General features: G+C 39.5%; 1 protein-coding gene across 4 annotated transcripts; it reads right to left on the bottom strand.

Moving 5' to 3' along the window:
* Positions 1–292: 292 nt before the first annotated feature.
* Positions 293–11,968, bottom strand: UBA3 (ubiquitin like modifier activating enzyme 3). Of its 4 annotated transcripts, none has more exons than XM_051788814.1 (18): positions 11,904–11,968; positions 11,745–11,786; positions 8,886–9,006; positions 7,902–7,982; positions 7,055–7,137; positions 6,414–6,494; positions 5,757–5,800; positions 5,406–5,470; positions 4,444–4,599; positions 4,220–4,322; positions 3,622–3,735; positions 3,088–3,141; positions 2,616–2,652; positions 2,455–2,536; positions 1,856–1,956; positions 1,672–1,735; positions 1,512–1,566; positions 293–1,064 (listed from the first exon to the last, which is right to left on the bottom strand). In XM_051788814.1, the coding sequence occupies exons 1-18, from the start codon at positions 11,921–11,923 to the stop codon at positions 976–978; spliced, it is 1,392 nt and encodes a 463-aa protein (XP_051644774.1). In that variant the 5' UTR covers positions 11,924–11,968; the 3' UTR covers positions 293–975. The 4 variants fall into 4 exon arrangements, with proteins under 4 accessions (XP_051644774.1, XP_051644776.1, XP_051644775.1 ...); XM_051788816.1 differs by having other exon boundaries at positions 11,893–11,950; XM_051788815.1 differs by lacking the exon at positions 11,745–11,786 and having other exon boundaries at positions 11,904–11,956.
* Positions 11,969–13,302: the final 1,334 nt, after the last annotated feature.

Here is a 13,302-nt window from a genome sequence, read left to right as displayed (position 1 = left end):
CCTCACCACCCTCACAGCCAACAATTCCTTCCTAATATCTAGCCTGAATTTCCCCTGTTTCAATTTGTACCCATTACTCCTTGCCCCCATCACTACTAAGCTGGAAAGCTGACCCACAGTTCATATTTTAACAGATGTAAAATTTAAACACTGTTAACACATAAAACCAGAATTCAGACTGAGGTACCCCAAGCTGCTTAGAGATGTCTCTGACCAAAGCAGCCAAGTGATGCCCTAGAATTTTTAACTGAGGCTATAAACACTCTTGAATGTCCACAGATTAGTCAAAAACTCAGGTGTCTTTATGATTTTTATTAATAAATACCTTAACAGCACCAATGATATTTGAACTTAATCTTGCAATGCTGTGCATGGCGGCTGCCTGGGGACAGTGAGGAGACTATTTTCATGTACAGCTGATCATTTTGTCCTTTTGTGTTTTCTTGTAAACAAAGTCATCTCTCCCATTCTTAAAACCTTTCATAAAATTGATCAAATCAATATCTAATAAGAGGAAAATGCTCATTTTAATTTACTGCCTCTTCTGGTTTAAGGTGACTCAGCAAGTCCAAAGGAGTGCTACAACTAAAAACCAGATCACTGTGGTTCCTTTTAAAAGGTCCTTTCTTTGCATATACGTGTGCAGATGTGTTAAAAACGAGACTTTGAGCCACCTTAAGTTCCATGTGTCTGAAACATTAACATGAACATTTTGACCAAAAAAAACCAGGAAAAAATGTATTTCTATACATCAGAGATCTGTACATGAATAAGCATTTATACAAATATAATCCACCAAATATTGGCTTCTACGTACAATTCTGAAATATGGTGATTTGTTTGGATTTCCTAACCTTCAACCATGCTAGCACTTACAGGAACATTTCAGGCTGCTTTAACACCCACAGAGTATATTTGTTTTACAAGGTGGGCACAGATTTCTCTTGCTGTATTTGCACTTTACTTATGAATAAATTAAGTGGTAAAGTGAAGCTTGAACAACATAGTCTGTGGTGTTGTAACATCAGCAACGGCAAGTTCTTGGCCATCCACAAGCCCCAGTTCTGAAACAGAAAGAAAAGTTTAATCAATTTAATTAAACCCATGAGGTTTGCTGATTTTTTGTTAATTTTAAAAACACCAAAAAGTTATGAATGCTATTTCCACGTACCATAAATATGATGAAATAAAGCTGCAAACAGCTCACTGGCTAAATAAATATTAATCTAATTTAATCAGGAAACTAAGAAACCTTGTCAAGAAATATATATAAAACTCTACTGAAGTATGTTAATTTACAGCACTTATCTGCTTGCTTCATTGCAATCTGCTCTGCACCTGCCTGCACTTCACCTTTAAACAATTCATATACCTGAGAAAGGTGTATTGCATGTAAAAGGACAATGAACCACATTTTACTGCACAGTGCAAAATAAAACTAAACATCCATACAGAGGGATGGAACTGACTTTCTGTAACTTGAAAATCTACATGTGACAACTCCATGATACCTTTTAGTGTCTTGGAAAGATTTGGCCTTGTTCGTTCTTCAATTGAAGCTACTGTCTGCAAATTAAAAACAAAAAAAAGCCAAAGATTTCCTTTCAAGTTCTGAAAAATAAATTTAAATACATTAAGATTATTAAAGATAATTATTTATGTTCAGATTACCTGTAAATAAAGTGTTTTATTTCCCCCAAACATAGTTGCTGTGATTGCAGGAGATTTCATTTGCCTATACATAAAACATTTAAAAAAAAAAAGAACAAAACAGACAATAAGGTAAAAATACATTTACAAATTATCTTTTTGAAACACTAAACTACCAAAAAAGTTGGCATAGTTGCACACTTACAATGAAGCATTATTTGTCAAATAATCCAAGATCTCCTGCAATTTAGCTGATGGGGAAATCTCTATCTTTTGGGGAAGCTGGCTGCAGGCTGGACAGTTCTCCTATAACAAAGAATACACGTTATGATAGATACCATTTTAGAAATACTGCCAATAAGGTCTCAAAAGTGTTTGTGTTGTGGGTTTTTTTAAAGTTTTAGCTCTAGAATTATTAATACTGTTGCAAATACTAATGACAAAACCCAATTCCTCATGAAGTTTGTCACTGTTTGACTGACTCCCAACAGCAGCCAAGTATTTATGAATGACAAATTTCAACTGACAAAAAATCTAAGACTACAAACCTTGAAATCAATTGTTGTCAGAACCTCTTTTTGAGAAGATTTGCCTATGAGTCATCTTAAATTTGCATATCATTTTGCATTTCTACTCTGTAGAAGTAACAGACTGGTAACATTGTAGATTCCACTTTTTAAACATCAGAAATATTATTGTTCAGTGCTAGGGGCCAAGAGATTCGATATTGGAGTTCAGAAATACACACAAACTGCATAAATAAAAATCATGGAAACAACCCTTCAAGCCTGTAATGGCACTAACCTTCCTTTCAGCTTCAAAGGTGTATGTATATAATCCATCCACATCATTAAACACCAAGTAGTTGTTGAGAGGAACGTATGCACTGCAATGGCAAACAGATTAGTGTTGATACATGGCATTATGCTGGAAATCACGTGTGTTATTAATAAGAAATTAAATACCTTGTGGCTATTTTGAAAACTTCAGTGGCGCAAACAGCTGAAATGAGAAAAAACAAATCAGTGTCTTCACTTTCTAGCTCTATCAGACATTAGTGCACACAGCTGTACCAAAGAAGTGACAAAAAAACCCAACTTCGACAATATGCAACAAGAAAAAGAAGTATCTGAAGGCAGCTGGTAGTTCTGTGCATTAGATTTGGCACTAATCTGGCACTATGTTGAGACTGTGTACTGTATTTCCCCATTTTTTTTCCCAGTCTCAAATGCTTTGCTCACTCCCACAGTCAAACACAAGCTTAATGTTTATACAGTCACATCCAGCTTCTCAGTGGAAAAAAGAAATGAGACTGTAAGAATAAATCAGACCATTTAAAAATTACTATTATCCTTACCAAGTTCTCAATTACAAATTTTTGTTCTACAAAACTCTCAAGACAGTCAAGCAGAAGTGAAATGAGCTTTTCCACCATACCTGCAATTACTGCATTTGTAGAAGCTACTGCTGGAATAATTCGTTTAACCACCCCTGTAAAAACAAAACATACAGCTCTGTTATTATTAAATGACTGTCAGCATTCTGCACTTGCCTGTGAACAGAGGCATGGACAGCAGTGAGGAACAGATGCCAGTCTTAACCAGCCTAAACTGGCATAAATGTTGCCATTGCTAAAATCACATTCTTTTGTTGCTACTCTTTGACCCAGCAAAAGTAGTCATAGTGTAATGTAAACTGTGGAGCTGCTCCAGGTTAAAAATAAAATGGCAAAAAGAATGTTCAGTTTTGTCCCAGATAAGTTCCCCTGATTTATCATAAATGCCTCAACATCTGATTCATCATAAAAATATTTGTGCTGGCACAGGAAATGAGCTGCTTATTTCTGTTTTAAGGCAGAAAAGAACTATTTCTTTCTCAGCAGAGCTGCCAGCTTAGTCGTAACAAATACAAAGAATGCCAATCCAGCCTAAGTGCAAATGTCACAAACCTGGTGAAATGCCATCCCCTTACCTTGGGTGAGTCTGTAGGTAACACCTTTAATATTAAATTGTGATGCTCTTTCTAAAGACTTCTGGTAAATCCACTGTATATGTTCAGGGTCATCTCCATCCAATGCAACACCTTCTACAGTAAAGTTAAGAATTTACAGGTAAGTTGCAATTACAAAAGTTCTTCAGAAATACAGCATTCTTATAGTCTAAAAAGAGTCCCTTTGTTTTCACTGGAGTTAAAACAAATACTCCATGAAGCTTTTAAAACTTGACACTTTAAATAACCAAAGTACATTTCTACAAACATCTTTAGTTTTAACACATCCTATACACAAACTATCTTAACTGCACAGATTTATAGAGCTGTTACAGGTTACATTTTAAGTCAGGTAAGAAATTGTGCAGTGTGAGAAACACATGAGCAAATATGGAACTGGACAGCAAGTTCAAGGAGTGAAAATCCATCTCCAGCTCAGAGGAGGCTTAGATTCAATATGACAATGAGTGACATGAGGTTGAGAGGTAGGATTGTTTTATTAGAAGTAGCTGTATATTCCCAACTCAAGTTAGTTAAAAGGAGAAATGGCAATTTAGCACCAGTGTAATACACTAATTACCTCCAAAAGGTTGCTCCTTTGGCCACTGTAATATCCTGACATACTCAATACAATGCTCTGGCAATCTGGGCATGGATGCAATAGTGCACATGGGAAAATTGACCTGGTTGGGCAGGGGAAGAAAACCATAAGAAACCAGGTAATACACTAAATATAGTATTAGGAAAAGAAACCAGCAAATCAGAAGAATACATAAAAAATGGAAATATCACTGGTTGAATTACCTGTGGGGGATAAAGCTCAAGTGTGCACTCAACACATGCTGTCATACCAGGAATGATCACACGAGCGTTTCCTTTGAAACCTTCCGTCCCTCCATCTATTAAAGGTATGATGGAACTTTGATCCAGTGCCTTATCTTCATAATTTAAAAAGGACATCTAATGAATAAAGGTAGGGGGGTGTTGGTTTTTGTTGGTTGGATTTTTTAAACAAGTTGCAGGAAGAAAACATATTCTAAAAATTTTATTCTTAAGGCTACACCGTAAGATTGAAGGCCTAACACACAGTTTATTTTAAGGGTGCACAGTATATAAAACACTACTTATTTGTCAGTGCATAAGACTTTTATCTACCACCTTCACCCTCCATCTCCTCCCCTGATAAATGCTGTTATTTCCTTACAGCATATCAGAACAAATGGTTGGTTGGTTTGAAGGATTTGGGGTTTTGATGCTTGGTTTGCTGTTTTGGTTTTTTTAAATACAGGTACATACTCCAGATCCTTGTTTTGTAAACAAATTCACAATGATAAAGCTACCTAGTTCAATGACCAGCTTTCTGAACTGGCCTGAACTCTGTAACACTGCAGCTCCAAAAGATGGCATTTACAAAAAGCACTGTTTGGGTAACGAAGACAAAGTTCACAATGGGAGCATCCAGAGAAGAACTCTCCTTCATATGACTTTCAAAAGCTGGCTGCACGAGGCCACAAACAATGCAATCTAACTCTGAAATTACCCCTGTAGGGCACTGCACAAATGTTGACTAACACTCCTCAAGAAAAGGGCAGGTAAGAGAGCATGCATTTCACCCTGTTCACAGACAGAAAACAGAAATAGATACAGAAAGCTGTGAGCTTCAACAGCCCTCATTCATTTTAATGACATGTTCTACATCAACATGTTTAATTTTAGTTATCTATACCCAAGCAATAACCAGGCCTTAAAAAGATTGAAGAGTTTACCAGCATGCCATTTATCCATCTTCTTGCAATTATGGAGTCCAGCCCACAAACAATAATATGGAACTCTAGAGGGAAAAAAACATTTAAATCTATACTAATGCATATTTCTGAAAACAAGCAAATATTCTGTCCATAACAGTCCACAGACAGTGACTGTGGTTTAACTATCTCCCCAAGATTACCTGTATCACAGATGTATTTAAATTTTATTTGCTACTTTTATTTCCAGTATATTGTAGAAGACTAAAATAATTAGCAATCTAACTCCCAGGAAAAGCAGTGAGCAGCAACAACTGCAAGGTTCCCCTAAAGCACTGGTGGGTGTTTGGCAGGCACACAAATTCCACTTACGTCGATAGAAGCTTTCATCCATGTCCTGGATCTTTTTAAAATACCTGAATGTAAGCCCAGTAAAGGAATTTATTTATAGTTAAGTTTACTGTTTCCTATTTGCTAACCTAAGGCCAAAATATTATCTGATTTATTGCTATAGTTTTATACAAGACTTTTTTAAAAAAAACTATTGGATTTGAGATTCAAAATTCCCACAGCTGCAGCTGTAATATCTGACAAAACAAGTAAGAGACACAATCTAATAGTCACAAACAGGAGAAAGTTCAGTAGGCAAAATATTTAGGAAGCTCACAAAGTCCCCTATCAGCAAGTGCTGCTCTAAGTTTATAAACTAATGTCTCCTACCAGTTAGTACTCAAAACACTCTGGTGAAAAAACCTGTAATTCCAGTATCTCAGTGAAAATTACAATATTGCATTTGAATAGAACCACTCAGTGGAAAAATACAAAGCAGTTTCTTAAAGCTGAGCCTTTCCCATGCATATTCCCTGGATGCTAATGTCACAAAGAAAGAATTCTCAATCACCAGCTGAATGAATCCGTTCTCTATTGTAAGAGAGGATGGCAGCAAAATACTTTAGATACTCTTACCACCTACAGAGTTTTCTAGGATTTTGAAGCCTTCAGGGCCACTACTTCTCTACAAAAGGATACGGTACAACGGCACAGTTGGGAATGCGGCTGTTCAGGAATTCTGCTGCAACTTCAGCTTTTGGTCGCCCCACATCCTTCGGTCTGGAAAACCCAAGCAATTCCAAATGCATTATTTTAGTAGATTCAATCTCTCCAGTCTCTATGCATTGCAATACCAAATTAAGTGACTAACTGCTACTTTAGGACAATTTACTGACGTAATAATATTAAAGCATCCAACCCAAAGCATTCTATGATCCCTGTAAAGCATCAGATACAAGATATTCAGAGTTACCTGAATATGTGCATGTAACTACAGTTTTCAGTACCAAAAAAAAATCCAACAATTTTTCACTGTGCTTAGAAGAAAATGGCATAAGAAAATCTGAGATTTCAGTCTGTGTACATTATTTTTTAGTGTGACTTTTTCCATTAGCTCTACTGCAATGGCAAGGAACAAGAATTTTCTTCACACTCAAACTATGACACCACAGATCCCCAAAGAAGTTCAGCAACATTTAGTTTATTCTGAGTACTACTGTGATATGAAGGTTCAGTAATCTTTAACGACATCTTGTCCAACCAAAATAATGATCACAGTCACGTGTTTTGTTTAGGTACATTTAAAAATCCAGAAGCTGAACTGTGAAAACACCACTTACCGAAACAGAAACTGCCGGTTAAGGTTAGAGACATCTATAGTGTCCATGTCAATAACATGGATCTGTCTGAAGCCAGACAGTGCCTGTGAAAAGAGAAGAGGAAATAAAAAGCTTACAGAGCCCCGGATTTCATTCCACGTGCCAAAAAAAGCAAGTTTTAGAGGAACAAAGGTATTTGCTCCTCATTCCGTGTGCAGAGAGGTACCTGGTCATTCTTTGTTGGGCTGTTAGTGCTGGTACTTACAGATGGAATTACTAACACTTCAACAGTCAAAGATAATGTTCTACTGAAGGCAGTATTGCTTTATCCTACCTAATCCTAACACAGGGAAGCCAAGAAAACTACAGAACACCTCCTGGTATTCTGTACAGCAGGGAAATCCTGTGTTAAGGTTGTGGTTGGACTCGGTGATCTTTTCCAACCTAAACGATTCTATGAGTCTGTGATTTTCACCACTGTGTTCCAAACAGTCCTTTCTTGTACCATTATGAGCATGATTTGTTCTTAGTTCACTTTGTTTATGTGGATCAGGTAATTATGGAGAATCACCAACATCAGACTCTCTCTAAGGCTGCACATGAACTTTTGGCTACACTCCATAAACAGCAGCATGTTGTCCCTTAGGACAAACTTTGAGACAGCTGAATAAATAACATGCAACATATTAGACCACCACCTTTCAAGCTTATTAACAACATTCTTCAAGTTTATTGTCTGTATCATCATCTATTTTACACACAATTAGAACTTGGAAATCTAGTAGCTATATATAATAAAATATTATATAAATTCTCTAGTTAAAAAGAGAAGATTCTAAGAAGCAAAGGGTGAAAGCTGTGTAATTACCAGATTTTTCAGGAGTTCACATCCTAATCCTCCTGCTCCAATGACTAGTACTTTACATGTGCTTAGCAAAAAATCAAGGGCCTGCAGAAAACATAAAACAAAAAATTAATACAATTTGTCCTTTGTTTCATAACCCTTATAAACATGTCACCATAAATTTTCAGTGACTAGTGAGTTACAGATAAAGCAACTTTATGTTTCAAGGACTTTAATCAGCAGTTCCTATATCCCAATTTAGAGTAAAGCAAGACCTTTATTGGTATCAGTATTATCTTTATATTAATTTTGACCATGAAAAAACCAAGCTCCACTTTTATTATTATTTGGCTTAAGGAGGTAATGTTTTCCTCCTTGAAATATTTCACTGATATACATATATATACACATTACTAAATAAATCTAAACAGACAGGTAACATTGCTGGCCAAAAAGAACTGAAATCTTTAACTATATAACTGCTTTCTGTGAACTGTTCCACTACACCCCAGCCTCCAACTAGTAAATAATGGAACAGTACATTAAAAAGATAATAGTAAAATACTTTCAACTGCAAGCTCTAAAACAAAATGTACAAAAAAGAAAAAGCAGAAGAAATAATTAAAACAGCCTAAATTTTGCTTTTGCTTACTAAACATCTTTCTCAGTTCTCCAAGTACCCATATTAACAGTAATTTCTTCAAGTACAATGAATTTCTCACTGTATCAAATTATTTAAAAATGGAAGATAAATGCTGCTATTTTTCATGTAAAACTCAAAGACAGAGCATAATTCATATGTTGTTATATATTTATATATGATAACAGCAAGTTTAAAAAAAGAGCACAGTATGTTCTTCTGGGACCACAATGTTCAATTGATTAAAATACAAGTTCTTCATGCAGTTTTAGTACTCACACATTGCTGGTGGGTCAATTAATGACCCTGTTTACATTACTTTGCAACACACACTACAGATTTTTTTATTGAAAGTAAGTGTTTCTCACTTGAGTGCCTGGCTCGAAATCGGGATGTCTGAATGGTCCAGATCGCTCGAGGAACTTCTTTACATGGTTCCAGCGACCTCCCCAGTCTCCAGTGTCCCCACACCCACCATCAACAGCCATTCTGCACAGAACACAGTAAATTCAGCTGCAAAATCATAAGGAAAAAGCCACACCTCCAACTCTTCTATATTAAAAAAACACCTGAATTATTGACCACTCATACAAATGCATCTGCATGTTCTGCGTGTGTGTCATGCATGTGAGCATTTGCATGAGTGGGTTTTATTTGTGCAACTAGAAAGCAACAATATAAATAGGCATAGAGAGGGAAAAACCTCAAGCATTTCAATAAACCCGTTGATTTAACTGCTACTAGTAAAAGTTGACCTGAAGTGAAAAAGGGGTCTAGTCTAATTCCTTTTATTTCCCTCATATTTAAAGAAGACATAGAAAAAGAGCTTGTCCCTTTAGATTTTGAGGGTGTTTTTTTCATCTGTAAAGTCTTGTATCCTTTTTTTGACTGATTTTTTAAGTTCATAAATTTAGAATTACCAGTATGTAACACCAATTGTGAGGCACTGAATAAATAACAGTAACGTGCCCCAACATTGTCCTCTGAATCTTCAGAGTAGTTAATTTGAACAAGTGTTAAAAAAGACATAAATCTTGAATGCTCTTCACCCTCAGATGGTACTATGTAATTTAGAACACGCCCATTTTTCTGTCATCCCTGAGCCTGTCAGCAGTAACAGTCTCACTTGCAAAAAGGAAAGTTTGTAGTTATCTTCCTTTGAATTTTCAAGGCAGATTTTTACACAAAATACCCCAGTACCCTTTTTCTGCTTTTGCAGGTCACTTTTAGTAGTACATGAGTATAAATTTAAACTGCAGAGACTTACTGGAATAGTTTAAAATCAGCTCTCAAGTAATTTTCTAGTGCAAGACCATCAGCTACTCCCCTTTTTAAACAGAAGCTTCACTCAATACATATGATTGTGTTCTACATTGATACAAAACTAAACTTCTTATAGAAGAGCTTTCCCAATCCTGAGTATAAAAGGTTGTGCCACCATTGATAAGGAGTGTTATTTGCTTCCTTCTGTGAAGCCCTGTGAAAAGCACTTGGCTAACAACTGTTGGGTAATATTTAGAATTTATTACAACTTCCTGGTGACTCGAAAATGTAGTGAAAACATCTAGAGTGAATTCCTTCATCTTCACAGCATTCAGAACATGGACAACACAGCATGTCCACAGTAACTTCAAGTTACACAACTGATTTTACAAAAGATTTTCAGTAACAGGGAAAAAGTCTAAACTGCAGGAATAAATAAATCATAATTCACCTGTTTTGGGCAGCTGTCCCTGGCCAGGGGCTGGAATGAGATGATCTTTAAGGTCCCTTCCAACCCAAACTATTCTAGGATTCTATGATATTTTGACTGGAGACTGAACTTCTTCCTGATTAACTGTCGAGATAAGTTAGTTACTCTGTGAGCAGTTAAATAAAAGCTATAAAAATTATTTGAATTCATAAGGGGATTTTGACCTGTTCTGCACTTTTGTACCTTCTCCAGTTTTCACAATAATGTGAAAATACACATATTTCACACAATGGGAAATGGTGTAAATAAACACAACACTCCCCCTACAGAACCCCTCACCTGTTGTACACCAGGTTTCAGGACATGCACTAAGCACTGACTTAAGCAAATAAAATAGGTCAGTAGACATCACAAAAACTGCTTCTGTGGATATTATAATTTTTAGCTTTTCTGTAAATGAGTGTAGAAGCTGTGTTTGGTGGCACTGAGAACAACTTTTTCTCATCCTTTTATATAGCCCCTATAAACAGCCATTAAGCAGCATCATTCCTTGTGTGTTTAAACATCTATATCCCTTTATAAGTAAGGTAAAATAGTAAGATCTAGTTTCACTTTTGCAATTGTACTACAGTTTGGTTTTTGCAGGGTTGGACATTGTGGAGATCTGAAAAACATCAATAATTCAACCTGAGATTTTATATTTCAGAGACTTTTTTAAAAGTGTTTATTTTCTGTGCTGTTACAGCATTACCAAGTATCACGAGAGTTTACCAAAATTCATAATTATTTCACCGAGTTGCTTTCATTTTAAATTTCGTTTAAGATCTCAGAGCACCACAGTCCTTATATTGCTTTAAGCTCAGACTTTTCCCTGCCACTTTCGCATCTCCGAAGCTCCATGCTTTTGAGGGACTTGGCATGCACCCCTCCCATCCAACATGCCCAGGGATTTTCGTGACCCTCATCCCGACACACACATGCACTGCCTGCGAGCCCAGTGCTCGGGCAGGCCGGCTTTGTGATCCCTGGGAGGAGAGGCACGGGCAGATGGAAGGGAGCAGCTAAGGGACGGAAGCAGATGATGCTGAAGATTTCCCAGCATTAGTTTTTAAGGCAGGTGCATAGAATTTAGAGCTTTTAACAAGCAGAGGCCAACTGTTCCGCGGCCTGAATTTTTTAAAATTTTCAGCCAAAAAATTTAGCCACCTGCTTCTAGCCTGGAGGCCCCCCCCGCTCCCTGGCCGGCAAGGCAGCTCCCCCCGTGTCGTCCCCAAGCTCCTGAGCACACCATGCCAAGCTGCGAGCCCGCAACTCCCGGGAGAGCCCCTCGGCCAGGCTCCTCTCCCTCAGCCCCTGCCGTCCAAGCCCTGCCCCGCCTCTGACATCCTTCCTGGGGCTCCCTCCTCCCTGCCCGCGCCTCCCCCGTCCCTCATCCCCGCGGGGCTGCGGCTCTCCCTGCCTTGCCCTGCCCTGCCCTGCCCCCGCCCCGCCAAGCGCTGCCCCTGCCCCCGCTGGCCCGCAGCCCCGCACTAACCCATCCGCCAGCAGCTCCTCTAGCCTCCTTCTTTTCTTCTCCCTAAAAGAGAGAGAATAAAAGAAGGGTCAGTATCGCGCTACAGAGACCGGGGAGGAGGGAGGGGGTTCCCCGGGCGCGGGGCGGGGGCGGCCGAGCACACACATACAGGGCACTTACGATTCCTCACGATCCGCCATAGCTCCCTCTGCTTCCCACAGTGCCCCGCGCGGGGCGGGGCCGGGCCCGAGGGGTTGTTTCCCGCGCGGGGGGGGCGATAATCGCGATAATGGCCCCGGTGAGGCGGCGGGGGGAGCCTTGAGGAACCCCTGAGGCATGAGACAGAGGCTCTCGCCTTCCCTGGCCGGACCCCGGCAGCTGAGGGGTCTCCCTGGGCCCACCTCCCTGATGATCACAGAGCCATGGAATGGTTCGGGTTGGAAGGGACCTCAGAGATCATCCTGTTCCAACCTGCCATGGGCATGGGCACCTTCCACTAGACCAGGTTGCTCCAAGCCCTGTCCAACCTGGCCTTGAACGCTTCCCGGGATGGGGCAGCTGCAGCTTCTGTGGGCAACCTGTGCCAGGGCCTCACCACCCTCACAATAAAGAGTTTTTTTCCTAATATCTAATCTAAACCTGCCCTCTCTCAGTTTGAAGCCAATCCATCTTATTCTGTCACTCCATGCTCTTGTGAAAAGTCCCTTTCTTGTAGGTTCCCATCAGATACTGGAAGGCAGCAACTGGGTCACCCATAAGCCTTCTCTTTTCCAGGCTCTACACTCCCAGTTCTCTCAGCCTTTCCTCACAGCAGAGATGCTCCATCCCTCTGCTCATCTTGGTGGCCTCCTCTGAACTCAGAGTTACCCAGGAGGGCATTCTCAGGGCATGACTAGGGACCAAACGTGGGTGTGGGAGCAGCCTAGGGTTGGTCACTGCCCACCACAATGGCTTTTGCCTTGTCAGCACTCCCTGGACAGAGGCTGGACAGGCTGTGCCCATGGCTCTCCTGGGATCGAATATAAACCAGAACTAAGGAACGGCATCTGAGCACAGGACGGGAAGCAGATGAGCAGGATTCACGAGGGTTGCTCTCAAGCCTTGGACTCCCAAACTCTAGAAGCAGCTGCCAGCCTCCTGGCTTACCAGTCTGCATTTTGAGAAGGACTTTGATGCCTGCAGCAAACCCGGTGTGCTGTGTGGTACACACATGGTGGGTGAAGTGTGAAAGCCTGACACCACAAGTGCTCCAACACGGACTGCTGGGATTGAACCACCACAGCTGCTGCCACCAACCTTTCCTTCCAAAGGCACAATCATCCTGTTGCCGATTTTAGGAGCTCTCTAAACACAGACACTGAGTCTAGTTTAGGAAGGAGACGTTGTTTATTTTGCGCAGGGCGCAAGGTGTAGGTTTCCACAAATCAAGCATCCCAAGAGGGTTACATGTTTTATAAGTAAAATTTACATAAACCCGCCTGTCTAATACATATTCCCCGCCCGCCTAATGCATATTTATTTGGGTGATCTAATCTTACGCAATGCTTGAAAACACAACGTTCTTTTCTTCATTAAACAA

The sequence above is a fragment of the Manacus candei genome, unplaced genomic scaffold, assembly GCF_025592945.1.
Source record: "Manacus candei isolate 608988 ecotype Guabito, Panama unplaced genomic scaffold, ASM2559294v1 h1tg000025l, whole genome shotgun sequence".
Lineage (NCBI taxonomy): Eukaryota > Metazoa > Chordata > Aves > Passeriformes > Pipridae > Manacus > Manacus candei.
This window is presented reverse-complemented; position numbering and strand designations above follow the sequence as displayed.

Coding starts and splice junctions, on each gene's coding strand:
- UBA3 (XM_051788814.1), bottom strand. CDS start 11,923: ATGGCGGATCGTGAGGAATC. Junction 6,495..7,054: donor AACCGGCAGTTTCTGTTTCG/GTAAGTGGTGTT, acceptor TGGGTTTTCCAG/ACCGAAGGATGTGGGGCGAC. Junction 1,957..2,454: donor CCTTTGAAGCTGAAAGGAAG/GTTAGTGCCATT, acceptor TCTTTGTTATAG/GAGAACTGTCCAGCCTGCAG.